This window comes from Macaca thibetana, chromosome 16 (genome assembly GCF_024542745.1).
Source record: "Macaca thibetana thibetana isolate TM-01 chromosome 16, ASM2454274v1, whole genome shotgun sequence".
NCBI lineage: Eukaryota > Metazoa > Chordata > Mammalia > Primates > Cercopithecidae > Macaca > Macaca thibetana.
The window spans coordinates 55,977,144-56,001,455 of NC_065593.1; the positions used below are offsets into that span (position 1 = coordinate 55,977,144).

General features: G+C 41.4%; 1 protein-coding gene across 18 annotated transcripts in view; it reads right to left on the reverse strand.

Annotated features, from left to right (window-relative positions):
- Positions 1-24,312, reverse strand: part of KANSL1 (KAT8 regulatory NSL complex subunit 1) — a 198,619-nt gene that overhangs the window by 13,428 nt on the left and 160,879 nt on the right. For all 18 annotated transcript variants that reach the window (XM_050763679.1, XM_050763678.1, XM_050763686.1 and 15 more), the window contains 3 exons: positions 21,799-21,917; positions 20,779-20,974; positions 5,118-5,289 (listed from right to left, as the gene is read on the reverse strand). In XM_050763679.1, coding sequence (XP_050619636.1) covers positions 5,118-5,289; positions 20,779-20,974; positions 21,799-21,917 — 487 coding nt within the window. The remainder of the gene's footprint in view (positions 1-5,117; positions 5,290-20,778; positions 20,975-21,798; positions 21,918-24,312) is intronic.

A 24,312-nucleotide genomic window follows, 5' to 3' on the forward strand; every position in this document is an offset into this window, starting at 1 on the left:
CATTTAAGTAGGCACAAGAAAGGACATCTATTTGTTACTGCTAGATTATATGACTGCTATGAGTCTCTCAACTCTAACATGTTGAGTCAATGACTCTTCAACTGGAACTTTACTCCTAAACCCTTCCTCTTAGCTAAATGCTCTTAAGTGCAAGTTGGCACACTGTAGAACTCAAGTCATGGAACACTACCTTGCGCTCTTGAGTTGACGTATTAAGCAGAATCAAGAGCAATTCCTCTTTAAACCCAGTATAAATAGTTTAAGGAACTCCAGCTGGTAGACTTTGTTAGATGTTTGCTGTGTTGCCTTTAATTGCTTCCATGTTAAGAGTGAACAGGAACCCAGTTAAATCCTCCAGTCAGTTAAAAAAAAAAAGATCTCTTAGGAATTGCTGGTCGAATTCACATACTAATAAGTGATAATACGTAGGTTTTGTAAAGAGTTAAAAATCTAAAATAGACTGGATACGGGACCTGAAAGTAAGCAAAGAAAGGGATATGAAATGGAAGAGAACCCACCAGAGATCCATTCAGCTACATTCCATACCCATTCTCCTACATCCATTCTCCTACATTCCATACCCACATATGTAAACTGCTATTTTCAGAGAACAGGGTACAGATCCTTGTCAGGTAAGTAACAGGAAAATAAGATGAATTACTAATGTCATTAGTAAATTACTTAAGTTATTGTTTCCTCAAACAAAATGAAAGATGAATGAGAAGACCCTGACTTCAGGATGACTAGGGTCTGACATTCCATGATTCACCTGGCTGTCTGGCTCCTTACTTTCCACCATTTTCTCAGGCGCACTTTTTCTGGGTGTTTTGTAATGCTCACTTCTTCCTCCTGCTGGGAAGTTGCCGTAGCCTCATATGCAGGGTTTGGCAAGTTCTCTCAAAATACCATAGATCTTCATGGCCAGCAGGTGGTGCTCTTATTAAGCCCCTTTTACAAAGTTAACAAGCTGTTCTCCAAGGTTATATATCCTCTACATTTCCAACTAAGGATTAACTGGACTTGATTACTTGAGGTGGTAAAACAAAGCCCCCTTCCTGCTGGAATACTAATAGGTTATTACATCCTAGTCTCTCCACCTTCCACAGCCAGGCGTAGAGTTGGCTGTAACACAGTCCCTCAGCTTCTATCACCTACACATACTTAATGAAAAGTGGCTGGGGTACAGTCAAGGTGCAAGGCACAACTCCATGATGAAGAGCAGCAGTTGGTTGTTGTCATTCTAACAAACTACACAAACTGGTTAGGAAAAAGCATTAAAACTACTTTTAAAAAAATCTGTGAATAGCTAAGTATCACATTCAAACAATTTCCCGCATTTATGTTTGGTATAAATGTAACTAACCATCCACAGGAATTGAGTCAAAATAATTTTTAATCTTCTTATGGAAAAAAAAAAAAAAAAGGTGGGAAATCCTGCCACTTTTAAACATCTTCTAGAGAAGAGGTTATAAAGGGTGACCCAGTAGTAAAATCTACCACACAAATGTTTGACCCACACAGTAGTATGCCAAGCTGCTAGCCTTCACTGTTACTCACTGCTATACAATGATGTACAAGGAATCCCAATACTTTAGGGGGTGTGTTATTTACACAGGATATTATGTGAATGGTGCCCTTTGGAGTTGGCTATCTCTGCAACCATGGGAATCTTCTGATTTCCAAATGGATTGCATTCTGAATGTGACAGTTGTCTGGATCAAAGCAGAATTATTCCAACAGGAACAATATTAGATATGGTAATCAGGTCTTCAGGTCAACCAACTGAGGTGTAGTTAATCCACAGGCAAATACAGTAGTCAATAGAGCCTACATGTAAAAAAAAAAATCTCTCTCTGTCACCATAGTCTCATAAGGAAAATTTAATGACGAACTTTTTCATCCAAACCCCAGGGCCATAGTTAGAAGCTCTTTGTATGTGTGTGAGACATAGACAGAAAAACAAATAGGATTAGATGAAGGAAAATAAAAATCATAAAGACCAGAAAAGGGGGAGTGTTCCCTATCCTTCTTTCCATTCCCCCTCATTGCTGCCTGTAGTTGCCTGGAATGATAGTGTGGGACGTCTAAGGTATGCGGTAGGGCAGCAATGACGTCAGATCTATAGTGTCCTGCAGTCAGCAAGACAGAAAGTGTTCAAAGGAAATAGAACCTCTTAGTAGAGATGCTAAATAATGGAATAGGAGCTGAGAGACACACGGTCTGGGTATATTTGAGGGTGGGGGAGATTATTTGCAACTGTATGTGGTAATACTGTTGATAAAGAAATGACTGTTGTGTTTAGCAGGTGATATCCAATGAGTGCGCTTAAGTGTCAGGGTTTCCTGTCCTTCAAGTATGAGACTGTACAGTTCAACACCGTATTTCAGAGAGTAACCCAACAAATGTTCCTAAGTCTTCCTGGTGGTGCTGTCTGTAGCCAGAATCCCGAAAAGGGTAAAAATCTGACTTCTCTTAATAATCTGTCTGGAAAGGAACTTGAAATATAGCCAAAGGAAGGACAGGCATCAGATATCTGGGTCTGAACTGTGACGGCATTCAAACTCATCAGCCATTTAGTTTTAGGTAAGCCACAACCTTACCAAGCCTGTTCCTTGAGCACTAAAACTGAAGTAACACCTTACAAAATTTCTGGGCCGGGCATGGTGGCTCATGCCTATAATCCCAGTAATTTAGGAAGCCAAGATAGGTGGACTGTTTGAGCCCAAGAGTTTGAGACTAGCATGGGCAACACGGGGAAACCTCTTCTCTACTAAAAATGCAAAAAATTAGCCAGGCATCGTGGTATGCACCTGCAGTCCCAGCTACCCACTGAAGTGGGACCATCACCTGATCCTGGGAGGCCAATGCTGCAATGAGCCAAAAACCACACCACTGCATTCTAGCCTGAATGACAGAGTGAGACTCTGTCCCAAAAAAAAAAAGCCAGGTGCGGTGGCTCATGCTTGTAATCCCAGCACTTTGGGAGGCTAAGATGGGTGGATCATGAGGTCAGGAGTTCGAGACCCTCCTGGCCAATATGATGAAATCCCGTCTCTACTAAAAGTACAAAAATTAGCTGGGTGTGGTGGCATGTGCCTGTAGTCCCAGCTACTCAGGAGGCTGAGGCAGGAGAATTGCTTGAACCTGGGAGGCGGAGGTTGCAGTGAGCCGAGATTGCACCATTGCACTCCAGCCTGGGCAACACAGCGAAACGGTCTCAAAAAAAAAAAAAAAAATTGAAAGCAGCAAATGAGACAAGTATGAGAAGAGTACTATAAACTGTAAAATGCTATACACATAGTAACTGCAGTTACATGGGCTATATAAATCCAATGGCAGGGGAAGGTAAAAGTCAGTGACTCTGGAATCTGAAACACAGAGGAAAATGTTTTAGTGTTTTCCACTCATTGTGTTTAAGTTTATTTACCGTTCCACCAACTGCTGACTATCCATGTGTTCCAGGTTTTCTGTTTCCTTTCTCTTACAAGAAATCACACAGCCGCAGGAATATTACACCACATCCTTATCACAGTCAGAGGGGGCGTTGGTAACAAAAGCCAAAAATCCCGGTATCTACTGGATTTAGGTGGCCAGAAATGCAATCATTTGAAGAACAGATGCACAACAGGGGATTACAATTATCTAATGTTTGATCAACTGTCAATTAGTTGCAATCGTTTAGTGGCACCCTCTGGTTTGGTAGATCCGTTGCAGTCTTTTTGGAGAATTCTAAGAGAAAACTTGGTTGATAGAACTCCTGAGTTATCTCTATCTTCATTTTATTTTTAAAACTCAAAACCTTTTTACTTAATACCTGGGAGATTCTCCTTCAGGTGCTGAGAACTCTTAGAAATGATCTCTTTGTTTTTTGTTTTTTGTTTTTTTTTTGAGACAGTCTTGCTCTGTCTCCAGGCTGGAGTGCAATGGCGTGATCTTGGCTCACTGCAACCTCTGCCTCCAGGTTCAAGCGATTCTCCTCCCGAATAACTGGGATTACAGACATGTGCCACCACGCCCAGCTAATTTTTGTATTTTTAGTAGAGATGGGGTTTCACCATGTTGGCCAGGCTGGTCTCGAACTTCTGACCTTGTGATCTGCCCGTCTTGGCCTCCCAAAGTTGGGATTACAAGCGTGAGCTACCGCATCTGGTCTCGAACTCCTGACCTCAAGTGATCTGCCTGCCTCGGTCTCCCAAAGTGACAGGATTAAAGATGTGGGCCACAACACCTAGCCTCAAGATTTTTACAATCTGGGGCAAGACCCATAGTGAGATTCAATATGGCCAAGAGGAATGCTCTTCTTTTGTCAAGTGGGAGAGGTACAGGTATGGGAAGGGAGGTGGGAAAGGAGGGTTGTCAGACACAGATTTAACAGGTAGGCAAACTTTCTAAAGCCAGTACAAGCTAACAATGAAGAGTTGTGCTTATCTACACCCTGCAAAGCTGTCATGTTACCACATAAATGCCAGTATGAAGATATTCTCCTAGAACACTGCTATCCTACTTTATATCATGGCACACACAGACAAAACTTTTTTTTTCTGAGATGGAGTCTTGCTCTGTTATCCAGGCTGGAGTGCAATGGCGCAATCTTGGCTCACTGTAACCTCTGCCTCCCAGGTTCAAGCAATTTTCCTGCCTTAGCTTCCCAAGTAGCTGGGATTACAGGCAGGCACAACCACTACTGGCTAATTTTTCGTATTTAGTAGAGACTAACCTAGAATTCCTGACCTCAGGTGATCCGCCCGCCTCAGCCTCCCAAAGTGCCGGGATTACAGGCGTGAGCCACCACGCCTGGCCTAGACAAAACATTTTTAAAGATATACTAAGCGTATTTTGGACCAGATGACTGTGGCTAGAGGCAACTGAGCCCAGATCTCTCCTAGCTACTTGGAGAGTTACAAGGAAATCTCATATTAAGTTGCAATCTTTTAGTGGCACCTTCTGGTTTGGTGGATCTGTTGCAGCCTTTTGGTAAAATTCTAAGAGAAGACTTGGTTGATGAAAGTTGTACCTTGAAAGTATCTGAGTTGTAACTGGACCTTGGCTGATTTTCTTTCACCTAGAACTCTCTCAAGTCTCTCTTATTAGACTTTCTAGTCTGTGGTCTTTCTTACCATCTGGAAATGCTAGAACAGGGTGAACACAAGAGTCCAACTGGGAAAGACGTTCCAACAGAGGGGCTTCATAGTGAATTTCGGGAGGCATAGTGTTGATGCTGCCTGAACCACACAATGCACAGGAGGGATTCACATCACAGCCAGGGCGGATTGTGCTGTTCCGGTGAACCTGTGAAAAAGTCAAACAAAACTGACAATTCAGCATCTGATAAAAAGCCAGCTCCCCATTTGTTATTCCAAAGATTGAGAAGACCTTTCTAGATACTTATATGATACTACTAAAAGGATGTTTGATTAGTTTGTTAAAATATTTCCATTTGTCTAACACACTGACCTTCAAAAGTGGGTAAGGAAACTTGCTTCCTTTTCATTGATGAAATCTAACTACTTGAAGCTCTAAGTGCTTATCTAGGTATCAAACTTCTGACAGCTTAAAAAGATATTAAAACTGTGCTTTTTGAGAACACTTTATAAAATCTGCATGCTTTCACGACCTTCATGGTCTGCTAAGGCGAATAGTTGGCTCCCGATTCCCAGGTGGGACATTACTCGCCTTCTTCAGCAAATGTATCCACCTGGGAGCCTTCAATTACCAACCACACCTCTTCTCTTCTTTTCACACCTCCTCTTCAAAAGACTTTCAGGTGGTCTCAAGCCAGGTGGCAAGCTTCCCTGAAGCTTGTAACTTGTAAGTAACTTATTAACTACTCTTTAACCTGGCCTAAAATCCACTGTTACAAAGCTCATCCCTAAGTAACGAAATAACATTTTGTATAGCAAATGCTCACTTTCATAGTCTTCATGTTAGATTAATTCCAAAGGGATAGAAATTATTTCCATTAAACTTCCTTTGTGCACATGTGGGCAGAATAATTGATAACTTCTCCACATTAAGTCCAGAGTTAAATATGAACTAATTTAAGTCTTCAAAAGATTGAATTCTGTAAAAAAAAAACCGAACATCTACAATTTTATGCTTTGAGCAAACTTCAGGTCATGCTGAATGCAGGATCCCTACATTCTAGTGTTAGGATGAACAAGTATGGCATTTGCCAAAGCCTAACTCATAAAGTCACCTGGACACACAGGCCCGGAAAAAAAATACTTGCATGTTGAATGGCACTATAAGAAGGCATCCAAGGAGCAAGCTCAGTAGTAGAACAAAGACAAAAAGCATCAAAACTCTGCTAGCAAAAACTCTTAACATTTACTAGAGCTCCATTTATTTTCAGCAGAGACATCTCGAAAGCCTTTTATGGATTTGTGTAAGAGAAAGATATATATAAGAACAATGTGGTCTTTATCAACATTCCCCCAACATTCTATTGCAACCACAGAGAGGTGGCACGCAAATAAGGTCTTTTAAAGGTTAGACTGGGCAAATCACACAGAGGTAGAGACCACTGAAAGGGAGTGATACCAACTAGGCATGCTACTTTTGTATAGACAACATTAACTGGTATTGTTTTGGGGGAAAAAAATCCCTGTATCTGTGTAATAAGAACTGGTTTTCTGGAGAGGATGACATTTTGAGGTAAAGAGAAATAAGTAGGTAGAAATGAAAATGAGATCACAGAGTAGGTGAGTGGGAGGATTCAGGAAAATTGGTTAGGATCTAAAAATTATACTGACACTTTCAATATTCAAAAGAGATTAACTCACTCCAGTAGGTACAGCAAATAGAAGAGAGAGACTAGAAACTGACCCATGACGTCAACTAGCTCTCCATATGGGACATTTAACATTCCATTTTACGGCTAGAGTGTATCACTTAAGTCAAAGTCAATACTGGGACGCCAAGGCAGGTGGATCACTTGAGGTCAGGAGTTTGAGACTAGCCTGGCCAACATGTGTGAAACCTCAACTCTACCGAAAATACAAACATTAGCTGGGCGTGGTGGTGGGAACCTGTCATCTCAGCTACTCGGAAGGCTGAGGCAGGAGAATCGCTTGAATCTGGGAGGCAGAGGATGCAGTGAGCCGAGATCACACCACTGCACTCCAGCTTGGGCGACGGAATGAGACTAAATCTCAAAACAACAACAACAACAAAACTCAACAGATGTGGCTCGGCGTGGTGGCTCACAACTGTAATCCCAAAACTTTGAGGTAGGAGAGAGAATTGCTTGAAGCCAAGAGTCAGAGACTAGCCTGGGCAACACAGTAAGACTCCATCTCTTTAAAAAAAAAAAAAAGAAAGAAAAAAACTTAGCCCAGTATGGTATTGCATGCCTTTAGTCCCAGCTACTCAGGAGGCTGACGGAGAACAATCACTTAAGCCTAGGAGTTCAGGTTATAGTGAGCCACTATAACCACTGCACTGTAGCCCGGGAAAAAGACTAACATCCTGTCTCAAAAAAATAAAAAAAAACAGGCCAGGCATGGTGGCTCATGCCTGTAATCTCAGCACTTTGGGAGGCCAAGGTGGGTGGATAACCTGAGGTCAGGAGTTCAAGACCAGCCTGGCCAACATGGTGAAACCCGGTCTCTACTAAAAACACAAAAAACTGGGCGTGGTAGTGGGCACCTGTAATCCCAGCTACTTGAAAGGCTGAGGCAAGAGAATCGCTTGAACCTGGGAGGCAGAGGTTGCAGTGAGTCGAGACTGCACCACCACACTCCAGCCTGGGCGACAAGAGCAAAACTCCAACTCCAAAAAAATTTAAAAATAAAAAAAATAGAATAAAGGGTAGAATCCTACTTGTAACTTGACAAAAGGGTATATGTACACATGCAACTTAAACAGTAATCTCATTTTTTAATTAAAAACTGTAAAGTATTAATAGAACCCGAGGAGTATATAAAAATATATTTAATACTTATTATTTATTTTTGAGACGGAGTCTCACTTTGTCACCCAAGCTGGAGTGCAGTGGCACGGGTCCGCCTTCCAGGTTCACACCATTCTCCTGCCTCAGCCTCCCAAGCAGCTGGGACTACAGGCACCCACCACCACGCCCAGCTACTTTTTCTGTTTTTTGTTTTTTCAGTAGAGACAGGGTTTCACCATTGTTAGCCAGAATGGTCTCGATCTCCTGACCTCGTGATCTGCCCACCTCGGCCTTCCAAAGTGCTGGGATTACAGGCATGAGCCACCGCACCCGGCCAAAAATATATTTAATACTTATTAAAGTATACACTTTAGAAAATTTTTGAAAGAAAACTTGAATTCATACCCATGTTGCACAAATCCACACTAAGAATCTATCCTGTAGACAAACTTAAGTGTACACACACACACATTCTTTCACTGAAACAAGATGCCAAATCATCTGCATGAATTCATTTAAGTTAAAAACAGTAAGAACACACACAATATTGTATATTAAAGTAAGAAAACAAATTTTAAAAAGTATCACAACAGGTGGTGTGCACGTGCAGCCCTAGCTATTTGGGAGGCTGAGGTGGCTCACTTGAGCCCAGGAGTGAAGAGCTACAGTGATCATGTCCACTGCATTCCAGCCTGGGAGACAGAGTGAATCACTCTCTTAAAAGAAAAAAAACAAGGCTGGGTGTGGTGGCTCATGCCTGTAATTCCAGCACTTTGGGAGGCTGAGGCGGGCGAATCACAAGGTCAGGAGTTTGAGACCAGCCTGGCCAATATGGTGAAACCCTGTCTCTAAGACTAAAAATACAAAAATTAGCCGGGCATGGTGAAGGGCACCTGTAGTCCCAGCTACTCAGGCGGCTGAGGCAGGAGAATCGCTTGAACCCGGGAGGCGGCGGTTGCAGTGAACCGAGATCGCGCCACTGTACTCTAGCCTGGGGGACAGAGTGAGACTCCATCTCAAAAAGAAACAAACAAACACAAAATTAACAACAAATATAAACATATCATGAGCACTAGGGATTTATTTCTGAATATCAAAATCATTCAATATTAAGAAATCAAGCAACATCATTTCAGACTTGCACATTTAACTGCTCACTCAACATCTCAGACTTCTGTTTTTTTTAAAAAATTGTGCTAACTCTTTGTAGAGACAGAAGACTCTCACTGTACTGTCCAGGCTGAATCTCAAACTTTTGGCTTCAAGCAATACTCCTAATTTGGCCTCCCAAAATGCTGGGATTTCAGGCCTGGGCCACTGTGCCTAGCCTAGACTCAACAGGCATCTCAGAGTTAACATGTTCAAAACTGAGTCCTGCTCTTTCCCTATCTCCTAAGTCCTAAATCCTCAGACTCTCAGACTCATGCGTTAAACTCCTTTCTTTTTATCACACCTCATATCCAATCACGAAATTCTTTTTTTTTTTTTTTAAGATGGAGTTTTGCTTGTCGCCCAGGCTGGAGTGCAATGGCGTGATCTTGGCTCACTGCAACCTCTGCCTCCTGGGTTCAAGAGATTCTTCTGCCTTAGCCTGCCGAGCAGCTGGGATTACAGGCGTGCACCACCACGCCCAGCTAATTTTTTGTATTTTTAGTAGAGACAGGGTTTCACCTTGTTGGCCAGGCTGGTCTCGAACTCCTGACCTCAGATAATCCACCCACGTTAGCTTCCCAAAGTGTTGGGATTATGGGCGTGAGCCACCGTGACCAGCCCCAGTCATGAAATCCTATTGGCAGAATCCAACCACTTCATACCACCTTAACTACACTCAATCTAGTCCAAGTCACTATCTTTTCTCAAATGGTTTCTTCAACCCTCCTAACTGATCCTCTGCCTACTGGCTCTTCCAAATCAATCAACACAGTAATCAGTGTAAACCTTGTTTTAAAATCTCAATCATATCATACGAACCTCATAATCTTCCAAATGACTTCTCATCTCATGACGAATAGAAACCAAACTTCTTGCATGGTTTCCACAAGGTCCTACAGCATTTGTCGCCTCTATCCTCTCTCTGACTTCACTTCATTTTTTGTTACTCTCCTAGCTGACACCATCAGTTACTCTGATTTCCTTGCTATATTTCTCCAAGATAGCAGGCAACCTTCCACATCATAAGTCTCTGCACTTGGCTCTTCAACCACTAATTCCATGGTCATTCTCTCACATCATGTCTTTTTCTTTAAATGTCAGTCTTCAAAGTAACTTTTGTTTTGTTTTGGTTTTTTTTTTTGAGACGGAGTCTCGCTCTGTCGCCCAGGCTGGAGTGCAGTGGCACGGATTTCAGCTCACTGCAAGCTCTGCCTCTCGGGTTCACGCCATTCTCCTGCCTCAGCTTCTCGAGTAGCTGGGACTACAGGCGCCCGCCACAACACCCGGCTAATTTTTTTGTATTTTTAGTAGAGAAGCAGTTTCACTGCGTTAGCCAGGATGGTCTCGATCTCCTGACCTCGTAATCCACCCGCCTCGGCCTCCCAAAGTGCTGGGATTACAGACGTGAGCCACCGCGCCTGGCCCCAAATAGAGATTTAAATATAAAAACAAATATTATACTCGAATCTAAAAAAAAAAAAATTGTGAAGCAATACACAGTGGTTAACAGTATGAGCTATGGAGCCAGACTGCCTGGGTTTGAACCCTGACTCTGCCACTTACTAGCTGTGTGGCCTTAGACAAGTTACTGTGTCTTCATCTTTACTAACAGGAGAGTACCTGATAGAGTTATTTTAAACACAAATAACTCACAACAGTATCTGGCTCTCGACACTTAATCACTTTTATAAAACCATAAGTATGGCTATTTATATTTAAGGGGAGAACCTGATAGAACATTTACCATCAGAGATCTTGATTTCAAAATTCTAGCTTAACACTGTATAATATGATCATTGATAAGTCACATGACATCCTTAAATTTTCTCACTTGTTAAAAAGGACTGACAATACCAATTTCATGGGATTGTAGGAAAGATCAAATGACTTTGTAACTAAATTAGTGTACTGCATGATTTCTCAACAGCTGGCACTTCTTTGTTGTGGGGGACTGTCCTGTGCACTGCAGATATCAAGCAGCATCTCTGTCCTCATGGTGCATGTGCCTCCCTACTCCCCCAATTTGTGAAAATCAATAATTACTACAGACATTGCCAAATGTCTCCTGTGAGGACAAAATCATTGAGAACTATGAGGTTCAAATTACGGTCATCCCTTCTAGGAAAATTCAAAGCACAGGCTCTCATTAAATATTAGTGGTGAGTCACAGTAAACATAAGACTCAGTAAAAAAGGAAAACAAAAAACAAAACAGAAATTAATAGTGAGAACAAAGACTACTGCAGTCAAAGGAAAAGGACTCAAGAACAAGCTTGAAGAGAGCTTCCACTAGCCAAAGATCAGGTAACATTAGCATCATAAAGAAAAGACTACAATGGCTTGAAATACCTCAAATATGTTTCAATCAATGACTCACAGCCCCTTCATGAAAAACTTCAGTGACTGTCTTTAGAGGATGGTAGAAAACTAATGTTATTTTGAAAATTGGTAAATAAAAAACAACAACAAATCATCCTTTCTTCTATAAAAACTGTACCTCAGGGTAAACAAATAGTTGAAAAGGACAAGTTTACCCTTATAAACATATTCTAGCTAATAAAAGAAAAACAGAAATGATACAAGTAGAATATCACCATTCTTCAACTTCCAATGTAACAATGGGTCCAGGCAATTATCACCAGTGGTTGATAACACAAACAGTTTAGTCATTACGTGTCTTCTGATACAAGCATAATAAGGCCACCTTGTGTTTTCTCACAAAACTCAAAACCGGATTTATTCAAGTCTCTACTAGTTTTCAAGAAACACAAGGGACAGAAAAACACCAGTGTTTTTCAAATGCACTAAAAATAAGATGGATTAATAAATGGAAGGATGATTGTATGCTAAAATGTTAGTGGCAGAACCTAGGGAGTAGCTACACAGGTGTTCACTGTAAAATTCATTCAACTTCGTATCTGAGTAATTTCGTAACAAAATTTGGAGAAGAAAACAGTGACACCACAGGACTTCTGCTTTTAGCAGAGTAATAGTGATCAGATTTACCTTTCAGTCATAAACTAGAAAACTGGACAACAGGCAGTATACGACTGAGAAACAAATGGGGTGGTCTCTAAGACTGCCCTGGTTTTCTGCCTGGAAGTACATTCTAGACTGCAGGGCAGGGAGAAGGATCTGAAGCAGAGCACAATAGCTTCACTGAATTGAGGAAGCAAATTCTCCCTAGATCAGAATTCAGAGACTAAGGAAACTGAAAATTGCAAGGCAGAATTCTTGAGAGGAGGAAGCTTTACAGAAAGAGCCCCAGAAATCTTCATTAGATCCCCGAGTGTTTGCTAAATATTAAAAGGTGCACGTATAGGGTGAAACTATCAGGCCAGGCAAGAGCAACTAGGCAGCTGTGAACTGAAATGGTTTCCACAGCTAACACAAGTCTGGGAGGCTTTTAAACTGTGACCAGTCAAAGTTGCATAGAGAATTCAAGAGAGAAGATCCTACTTTAGTTGTGCAGTCAAACTACTAAGTCAGCCAACTCCTCACCGACCTAACAAATGACAAGGAATTTACTTGCCAGCAAAACAAAGCCTCTTTAAAGGAAGATAGCACAATCCACATGCTACAAGCAGGGAAAATTATTAATTGGATTTTTGGCTTAAAACATAAATAAAACATTGTTAGATATGCCAAGAGGCAAGAAAATAATACTATAGGTATACAATTTTTAAAAGAAAGTAGGCTGTGGGAAACTAAGGGATAAATAAAGTTTTCTCAACAAATAAATCACATAGTATGGATAGCTTATATCAAACCAACACTCTAACTGGAAAAGCCAGATTTAAAACACACACACACACTCTCTCTCTCTCTCAAAACGTAAGAAAAATGCTGACATAATGACAATATTGAGAGCCAAGATTCCAGAGAGGAAAAGAAGCTGGCCAACATAGTGAAAACCCGTCTCTACTAAAAATACAAAAATTAGCTGGGCATGGTGGCAGTGTCTGTAATCTCAGCTACTTGCTGAGGCAGAAGAATCACTTGAACCTGGGAGACGGAGGTTTCAGTAAGCCAAGGATTGTGCCACTGCACTCCAGCCTGGGCAACAGAGCGAGACTCCATCTTGAAAAAAAAAGAAAAAAGAAAAAAAAACGAGCAGAGCTTTTGGTGGTCTTACAGGGCTGAATGGATAACACTAGAGACTTGAAATGTCAAATTATCAATAAAAAGAGAGGACAGGGAACTAAGCATGACAAGTACCCACTCTCCCAAAGAAAACGCTGAAGCTGTGAATGGTAGGAGGCTATGAAGCTAAGTGGAAAGTCTCTGAAAAGGACAGAGAGCTTCTGGCAGTCTTGTTGTTGAGGAGACTAGAATTAGATTTCAGGAAATGCTAAGAGGAGGAAAGGAGGCTGGGCTTGGTGGCTGATGCCTGTAATCCCAGCACTTTGGGAGGCCAAGGCAGGCAGATCACCTAAGGTCAGGAGTTCGAAACCAGCCTGGCCAACATGGTGAAACCCCGTCTCTACCAAAACTACAATAATTAGCTGGGCATGGAAGCATGTGCCTGTAGTCCCAGCTACTTGGGAAGCTGAGGCAGGAAGGAGAATCATATGAGCCCGGGAAGCAGACGTTGCAGTGAGCCGAGGTCATGCCACCGCACTGCAGCCTGGGCGACAAAGCAAGGCGAGGCTCCGACTCAAAAACAGAGAGAGAGAGAGAGAGAGAGAGAGAGAGAGAAGGAAACTGATCAACACTTGTTCTCAGCTGGAACTAAGAGAGAAACAGGAAAAAAAAAAAAAGTTATTGTTTTGAGACAGAGTCTAGTTCTGTCACCCAGACTGGATGTACTCAGTAACTTGATCTTGGCTCAGTGCAACCTCCACCTCCCAGATTCAAACCATTCTCCTGCCTCACCACCTGTGTAGCTGCCAACACAGCTAGTTAATTTTTTTTTTTTTTTTTTTTTGAGATGAAGAGATTGCGCCACTGCACTCCAGCCTGGTGACAGAGCGAGACTCCATCTTAGTGGGGCGGGGGGGGGAGGGGGACGGGGGAGGGAACAAAAAACAAACAACAACAAAAAACAAAAAATCAGCCTGTGCAACAGTGAGACCTCCATCTCAATAAAATAATAAAATAGATAAAAGACTTTGATACATGAAAAAATTCCTGTGTTCCCTTAATTAATACTGTAATGCTATCAATTCTCTTTGAAGGGACTCCCAAGAAATACTCAATTTAATACTTATGAAGGAATTAATACCAAAGTAAAATATTCACCATTTTCTGTTAATCATAGCATATTTGTCCAAAACACTAAAAAAATCCTTTTGGCTCAAGGACAAGTTATAATCATTTGATTTTGCTTTGCATTTGATATTTGTTATTTAACTCATCCACTGTTAACATTTGGAAAGATTTTCATAGGTCTGGCAACTCTATCAAAATCAAGCGTATCCCACAACTGGCTCTTGAAGATCCATCAGAGTGAAGAAACAAAACATGTAAGCTTCTATTTTATCTCAGTCTTTCAAAATTTATTTTGTATGTGTCTTATAACGTATATATAAAACATCCTCATAACTGTTAAGAGGTAACTATTCTAAGCACAGAGTGATTTGAGTATTCTTTTAGTAGCTTTATGTCCTAAGGTACTACAATTTTCTACATGGCATGCTTGCTCCCTTCCAAATGTCTAACTAGTATTAAAAAGTTGGGCCTCCAAGGTCTATTGCACTCTGTCAAGGAAGAACTTATCAAATTATTAACTTTTAATACTGACTCATACTAACTCTAGTTCATTAGTCCTCAACCATGGTGTCATGAAACTGGATTTAAATAGGTGGAATCAAAATTAGGAAGCCTAGAATTATATATTAACACCTTTATCTACCCTGATGTCTACAGAAAACCTGGTCATAGCCATAAGAGAATGCCCTGTACAAAAACGCCACTCTTCAAGTGTGATACAATGGGAAGAAGAGGAGGATTACTCAGAATTCTACGGAAGCCAGCTTTAAAATTTAGCTCACAGCAATCCCCCTAAGATAACATGGACTACAAAATTCTAAAATGATGCCATAACATTGCCAATTTGTTAGGAAATGCTACTTTTTAAAAAATTGAAAAGAAATGCTATTGAGGGCAATAAAAAAATTTCAAGGGTATGTTAGTAATACATGTAGCCATTATTTATTCTACTGGTTATTAGTACAAAAAAACCCAGCCTTTTCAACCATTCATTTCCAAACACTGATGGTTTCCACTGCCAGACTATACACAGGTGTCTAATGGTCCACAGTATATTGAGAATGAGAATACAGTAAATTATTAATAAAACTACATTCCTTTCCTTTTTTAAAAACAATACTATTTGTCTTATGGTTTAATTATAAACATAATTTCACTTAACAAATAAAAAGCAACCCTATTTTAAAATTGGCTGGTACCTATTTTAATAACTTTATTGATCTGAAATCTTAGTACACTTAGGTTAAGTTATAAACACCTACTTCACTTAGGCACTGGGCCAGGAAAAGAACATAATGGCATATATTATAAGAACTTTCTACTGGAGTGCTTCTTCATTCACTTAATTACTAACGTCTACCATACTAGACCCCCAGTAAATAGCAATATAGGCGATTCAGTAATTACAACTAGTAATTCCATCATTTTATAATAAAATTATGATTTAGGAAGTACTCCATGTTCTCGATGAGCCTTACTCTGATATTCACTTGCCACACCCTAGTGATTATTCCTTAGATTACATTTAAAATATTCCACCTTCAGAGTTGTAGAGGCCTTACACTATTATATCCTCCAGCATTACTACTGTTAGTCTGTCTTTCCACCTCCAGTCTCTTGTGCCAATCCATCCCAAACATAATAGTTACTGATTGGCCGGGCGTGGTAGCTCATGCCTGTAATCCCAGCACTTTGGGAGGCCAGGGTGGGCAGATCAGCTGAAGTCAGGAGTTCGAGACCAGTCTGGCCAAAGAGACCAGCCTGGCCAACATGGTGAAACCTTGTCTCTACTAAAAATACAAGTATTAGCCAGGCGTGGTGGTGGATGCCTGTAATCCCAGCTACTCAGAAGGCTGAGGCAGGAAAATTCCTTGAACCCAGGAGGCGGAGGCTGCGGTGAGCTGAGATCGTGCCATCGCACTCCAGGCTGAGTGACACAGCAAGACTCCGACTTAAAAAAAAAAAAAGTTACAGATTTACCTCCCCCAAAATAGCTTATGACACTTCTCCATTCAAAACATTAAAACTTATAGACTGAAACCCAAATCAACAGTTTGGGAATTCAAGGCTTCCTATTATTTACTGATAGATCTCATTTCTGTTTATTCCCAACAAGTTTAACTTACTGAACTCTTTGTTTTAGTCATTGATTTTAAGAAGTACAAGTGATACAACATAGCAGCCCCCCCTCCTTTTTTTTTTTTTTTTTAAAAAAAGAGGGAGTCTTGCTCTGTCACCAGGCTGGAATGCTGTGGCAAGATCTCAGCTCACTGCAACCTCCAACTTCTTCGTTCAAGCCTCAGCCTCTCGAGTAGCTGGGATTACAGGCACGTGCCACTATGCCCAGCTAATTTTTGTATTTTTAGTAGAGATGGGGTTTCATCATGTTGGCCAGGGTGGTCTCAATCTTCTGACCTCGCGATCCGCCCACCTTGGCCTCCCAAAGTGCTGGGATTACAGGCATGAGCCACCGCGCCTGGCCAACCTTTTTAAGGGCAAAAGAGTTACTGCAGTAAATGTGCATCTCAATTTTAAGATATATTCCAGCCATAATTCAACTAAGCTGACAGCCCTTTAAAAACATAGTAATTGGGCTGGGTGCAGTGGCTCACGCCTGTAATCCCAGCACTTTGGGAGGCCGAGGCGGGCGAAATCCCCTGAGGTCAGGAGTTTGAGACCAGCCTGGCCAACGTGGTGAAACCCTGTCGCTACTAAAAATACAACAATTAGCCAAGTGTGGTGGTGCATGCCTGTCTGTAATCTCAGCTACTCAGGAGGCTGAGGCAGGAGAATTGCTTGAACCTGGGAGGTGGAGGTTGCAGTGAGCCAAGATCGCGCCACTGCACTCTAGCCTGAGCAACAGGGAGACTCCACCAAAACACACACACACAAAACACAGTAACTGGGCCGGGTGCAGTGGCTCATGCCTATAATCCCAGCACTTTGGGAGGCCGAGGCAGGTGGATCACTTGAGGTCAGGAGTTCAAGACCAGCCTGGCCAACATGGTGAAACCTCGTCTCTACTAAAAATGCAAAATATAGCTGGGCATGGTGGTGTATGCCTGTAACCCCAGCTACTAGGGAGAATGAGGCAGGAGAATCGCTTGAATCCGGGAGAAGGAGGTTGCAGTGAGCCGAGATCGCGCCATTGCACTCCGGCCTAAGCAACAGAGCAAGACTCCACCTCAAAGAAGAAACAAAAAAAACTGAATGAGTTCCCTCAAGTGTGTTTTATATTTGGTTCTGGAATGCAGTAGAGATCATTTAAGATGTAGGTAAGGAAAAAATATTAATCACTTGTTTTGTGTGTTCTGTACTCACAATAAATGTGAACTGTCATGTAACAGTATTAGAACATAATTTACATGTTAACTTCTTTGCTCTGTCATTAGAAAGTAAGCTCCATGAAGGTAAGGGCTTTGTTTTGCTTACTAACGCAACCTGGCTGCCCTGAACAATACGGTGGGCACTCAAAAATGCTCTTGAATAAATCTGCCTGGAAAACCGAGCAACTCAAGGTGACAGAAGGCAAGATGGTTGCTCATCAGCAAATACCACTGAGGTCATGTAGTGAGCAAGGAGCCATGTGAGACACAGAAAGCAACCTAGTCAGAAGGAATGGTGTGTGTCTCCAATTCTGGCAGAACTCCAGCTTTCTGCTAGATCTAGTACATGGTCTATTTCCCAAAGTAAACTAATTTCTCTGTCTTATTTTTCATGCAGCTTAATTTTGTGTCAGGATGATTCTGTTTTAGAAACTGGCATTGGAACAAAAGGATATTTAGTTTTATGCCTATCCCTTGCCTAAGCTACCTTTTATAAGTACATTCAAAGCTACATTTGTTCTTAGGCATCGATCAAAAGAAGGTTTGCTACTTCACATATTAAAAAACGAAATCCAGGAGGGCACCACATACTTCAGAAAATTTTTATACGACTCCTAGATGTCATGCCACAGTGGCTGGTAAACTGCCAAAACAGAGGAAGGGTGCTTTATTTTCATGTGGTGTTTTGTTTTTTGTTTTTTGTTTTTAATGTAAAAGCATTCTGTGTTAAATTCATCAAGGAATTGACAAAAAGCTACTTTCCTACACTTGACAGTAATATGTTTTCTGACATTCCTGTTATCAATTCCTCTGAAAATCATTTAGACATATACGACTATTAGTTAAAAAAAAAAAAAACTGAGACTGAAATGCCAACATGAAAACCCTGCCAAATCCTTTACTCTTTTCTATTTCTGCCATTTTGATATTTCAAGTAGAGTCCAAGGAATAGACAGGAAGAAATGGTATCGCCTGACAGTCAATTCTAACAATTCTTTCCTTTAAGGAGAACATGGCAAACTTACACAGTACAACTGCATACGAGAACCAAACAAGGAAAGTACTGAAAATTCACCACGCAAATACTAATTGTTCAGCAATTCTCTCATCTCCCTTGTCATTAGCAAATACGTTGCTAGTGGCTCCCTTAAGAAAAATTCCCATTCTCTGTTCTCTTTTACAGCAACGTTCTTTGAAAGTGTTATCTACAATCGTTCCCTCAATTCCTTCTGTGGCTTTCTCTCCTGAATCCACTCCAACCAAGCTTTCATTCACCCTTCTCCCTCTACCAAAACTGCTCACCAATGTCTGCAACAACCCCGCCCCACTAAATTCAATGGTCTCAATTCTCAGTCTTCATCTTACTGGTCCTGTCTGTAGCAACTGTCACACACAATCCAATCCCTCCTCCTCCTTCTCCGAAACGCTTTCTCCACTTGCCTTTCACATACCACACTCTCTTCATGCCACACTCTCTTGGTTTTTCTTCTACTTTATTGGTCACTCCCTTCCCAATCCTTTCTTCATCTTTCACAGGAATGAGGAGGAATACCTAAGCTCTGGAATACCTCAAAGGACTAATCTGTATACTTCTTCTCTATCTGAGCTCTCCAGCACTCTCTATCCCCCTCTACTGCATTTCTCTCTCCAGGATTTTTTTTTTTTCAGATGGAGTCTCACTTTATCATCCAGGCTGGAGTGCAGTGGCGCGACCATGGCTCACTGCAGTGTCAACCTGGTGGGCTCAAATGATCCTCCCGCCTCAGCCTCCTGAGCATGTGGACTACAGGCACTCGCTACCACAGCTGGCTTTTTGTTTTTTTAGACATGGGGTCTCATTATGTTGCCCAGACTGGTCTCAAACTCCTGAACTCAAGTGATCCTCCTTCCTCGGCCTTCCAAAGTGCCAGGATTACAGGTAGGAGCCACTGTGTCTAGCCTCTCTCCAAGATTTAATGCTATAGGACACACTGCAGAGTTAATGTATTATTTTCTTTCTCTTAACAACGAGAACATTTCACAGGGTAAGCAGTTTTGCCTGTTTTGTTTAGTGTTGTATACCCAGTGACTAGACAGATTTAGCTCGTTGCAGGAAGCCAATAAATATTTGTTGAAAGAATGAATGAACAACAAAAATGGTAACAGTAACAACCACTTTGTACTAGGAACTTACCAACCAGACATTCCAATAAGCACGTTACATACATTTCACTTAATCCTCAAACAACCTTATGAGATCTCTGAGGCTTTGGAGAGGAGTGGAAATCGGGGTGGCTAACATGCACCAAATTACCAAACTACTAAGTGGTAGTACCATGATTCAAACCCAAGTTTATCATCTTCAAAGATAATGCTCTTAATTCCTGCACAGTACCATTTTACTGAGTATTATTATTTCATTAGTTGTGGAATAAAGTCAACTGCTATTTGAAGAGTCAGCAATCTAAAATTCCCTGCAGTTGTGAATTAATCTCCATTTCCTTTGTGAAGACAAACTTTTTTTTAGTAACATCAATTTAAAAACTTTAGTGAAGATTCCTTTTTTTTTCTGAAGCAGGGTCTCACTCTGTCACCCAAGCTTAAGTACAGTGGCACAAATACAGTTCAAAGCAGCCTCAACCTTATGGGTTCAAGCAATCCTTCTGCCTCAGCCTCCTGAGTAGCTGGGACTACAGATGTGCACCACCATGCTTAATTTTTAAATATTTTGTAGAGATGAAGGTCTCACTATATTGCCCAGGCTGGTATTCAATTCCTAGGCTCAAGTGATCCTCCCAAAGTGCTGGGATCACAGGCATGAGCCGCTGCACATGGCCAAGATTCTTTTTTAGGGCAAAGGATTCTATATTGCCATTTTCAGTGGCAACAATGAAGGTGAGAGGGCACACTATTCTCCTTCAAAGTGTTAATGGCAGTTCTTAAACTTTCAATCTCTCCCACTTCTATTAAAAAGCTCAAGACAGTGGTTTTCAAAACTAGCTGCAGAGTCACCTAGGAGCTTTGTGTTTTCTGAAAACAAGATTCCAACACCCAACTCCAGAGCAAACAGGGCCCAGAAACCCAGCATTTTATAAAGCTCCCCAGAAGACCTTGGTGGTTAGTCAAGTTTAGAAAACACCAAAGTTGGCAAGAGACTAACTCTCTATCTGAGCATCTGGCTCACTGCTTGACAATGACCAACTCTCTCATCTGTACCGACCTTCTTGGAAAGAGGAACAATGCTGTTGGGTCGAACAAGCCTCCGTTTCTTACAGCTCAGTACAGGACGTGTCCGGGCTGCCACACAGGTGCCATCAGATGATGAAGAGACTAGATTCAGTCGTTGCTTTTTATGTAATTGTTCCTCAGCATCAGAGCTGTCACCTGGAATGTGGTCTGCCAAGACAGGCTGAAGACTATACAAGGGGAAGGAAGAGTATTCTCAGAACACACAAATAAACAAAATAAATAAACAACAACAACAAGAAAACACAAACAAAGCCTCTTATACTGGTTCAACCTCTATTTGCTAATGTTCAGACACAAAGAAGCATTCTAGAGCAGAAGCAGGTCTCCTCCTGATGTCTGCTAATCTACCTGTGTGCGCTTATGTGTAAGGCTCTTGGTGCACATTAACTACATCATGTATGAAAGGCAAAAAAAGTCAGTAAATAAACTCAAGTTCTAGTGATTGAGTTCTCCTCTACAACAAACACATGAGTAAATAAAGTCTAGAGAACTACAACTGGTTAGAAAATGATGAATTTTGCAAATGTTAATGGGCTTCCTTAGGATCAGTTCTATGAATCTTGAATTTTAGGGGTGTTGTACACATCATTCACTTGTATAGGATCTCCCTGAATATTTTTTTTTTCTCCCTTGAATCTTAATAAATATAGATTTACAAATATAGCCTTTGGAGATCTAATCTGTCCTAGAGCAGAGGAGGTTAATATAAACACTTCCGAGGAATTCCTGTAAGATTAAAACAATAATAATTCACAATAACTGTAGTGTCTTTTATTTTACTCCATGCCCATTCCATTTTAGTAGGTAAAAGGAAAATACACAATTAATTAAAACACATTGCTTCATTATATAGTGAAGATTAAAAATGTTACTAAGTGATAAGGCTTCCGCTTCTTTAAACCAGGGTCAGTCCTGGCTAGCTAAAGAAAACTAAGAGCTCCAAAACACCTTTACAAGTCTAAGAGTAGGAAGTAGAAGAGCTAAAACTTACGTGTTAATAACTCCATTGACAGGTCTGAGTGCTCCACATGATTTGGTAGACAGTGACTCTGAAACATGACCAATAATAGGGGGACCATGGTTTTCCAATGGCTGAGAAAAAGACTCAATCTGAGTAAGAAAAAGGAAAAAAAAAAATTAACATGAACCCAACAGCACCCCTGCTTGAAAAGCACCACCACTTCATTTGCACAAAGCACCTAAAACTTCTGATGACCAATTTGAAAACCAAAACTTGAATGACTGAGGAAAAAGAAAATAAGAGAATCAGTGGCCAGGTATGGTGGCTCACAACTATAATTGCAGCACTTTGGGAGGCCAAGGCAGGAGGATTGCTTGAGACCAGGAGTTTTGAGACCAGCCTGGGCAACACAGTGAGAGACAGAGAGAGACGAGAGAGAGACAGAGACAGAGACAGAGAAAGACGAGAGAGAGAGAGAGAGAGAAGGAGAATATGACATTAGCTTTGCTTTGGGGGAAAAAGGGATGAAGAATCCAAATGTACAGACTAAAAGTAAGTACCTATTGACAGGAAAATGACCTCAACAATTCTATGGAACGGAAGCTTAGCAAAACAATTACATAGTAACATAAGCCTTCAACTAATGATCAAGAAGGATATACTAATATCAGTATCAAGATGACTAAGAGGAAATTTAAATGTAGTCAGTATCTGCTTAACTCTAACAAAGTATACTAGAAGCTTGTTTTCTAAAAACCATGTTTTGTTTAAAAATACACACACAGACCGGGGATGGTGGTTCATGACTGTAATCCTGGCATTTTGAGAGGCCAAGGTAGGAGGATCTCTTGAGTCCAGGAGTTTAAGACCAGTCTGGGCAACATGACAAAACCCCAACTCTACAAAAAAATAAAAAATTAGCCGGGCATGGTGGTGCATGCATATAGTCCCAGCTACTCAGGAGCCTGAGGTGGGAAGAGGATCACCTGAGCCAGGAGGCAGAGGCTGCTGTGAGCCATGATCATGCCACTGTACTCCAGCCTGGGTGACAGAGTGAGACCCTGTCTCAATGAATGAATGAATAAACAAATAAACACACACACACACATTTTTCCCTGACAGAAAACAAAGTTAATAAAATCTCAATGAATTTAATTATCTGATGGTATCAGATACTATTGTCTTCAGAGTATTCAAATATATGTTTAGAATATAAAATGAAACAACAGATGAGAAAGAATATAAAAAGTTTGATTTGCAGTATTCAAAACAAATTATATATTTACTAGGCTCCAAAGGGATAGGAATAGTTTGAATGCCAGTCATATGGCACCTCTGAGGTATATGCAATAAAGCAACAGATGCAGCTATCCCTCAGTTCTAGCAAGTGTTGAAATATCCCAGAAAGGCTGTGGGTCTTTGACTCCTTACTTTATTTTTTTGAGATGAAGTCTTGCTCTCCCACCCAAGCTGCAGTGCAGTGGCATGATATCAGCTCACTGTAGCCTCTGCCTCCCTGGTTCAAGCGATTCTCCTGCTTTGGCCTCCCTGAGTAGCTGGGATTACAGGCACACGCTACCATGCCCATGTAATTTTTGTATTTTTAGTAGACACGGGGTTTTGCCATGTTGGCCAGGCTGGTCTTGAACTTCTCACCTCAAGTGATCCGCCCTCCTTGGCCTCCCAAAATGCTGGGATTACAGGTGTCCACCACACCTAACCTGTCTCCTTACACTTGAACTGACTCTGGGGCATGTTGAAGTTCTCTTTCCTATAAAAGCTTTCAAGGTAAATATTCCAGGCCGGGCGCGGTGGCTCAAGCCTGTAATCCCAGCATTTTGGGAGGCCGAGATGGGCGGATCAACGAGATCGAGACCATCCTGGCTAACATGGTGAAACCCCATCTCTACTAAAAAATACAAAAAACTAGCCGGGCGAAGTGGCGGGCGCCTGTGGTCCCAGCTACTCGGGAGGCTGAGGCAGGAGAATGGCGTAAACCCTGGAGGTGGAGCTTGCAGTGAGCTGAGATCCGGCCACTGCACTCCAGCCTGGGCGACAGAGCCAGACTCAGTCTCAAAAAAAAAAAAAAAAAAAAAAAAAAAAAAGAAAATTCCTATAAATGCTTCCTATAAATGCTTTCAGGGTAAATATTTTGAGGCTGAAATTCTATTTTTCAATACTGCTGATTTTTTTTTTTTTTTTTGGTCTTTATACCCACAAGGAGAAAACACCAAAGGACTGAACCTGAAAGTAGTCCTAGACAAGCATCAAAAAAGAACAGATTGAGGCTGGGTGTGGTGGCTCATGCCTGTAATCCCAGCACTTTGGGAGGCTGAAGCAGACAGATCACCTGAGGTCAAGAGTTTGAGACCAACCTGGCCAACATCGTAAAATCCTGTCTCTACTCAAAATACAAAATTAGCTGGGCATGGTGGCACATGTCTATAATCCTGGCTCCTCCGGGAGGCTGAGGCATGAGAATCACTTGAACCCAGGAGGTGGAGGTTGCAGTGAGTCAAAATCACGCCACTGCACTGCAGCCTG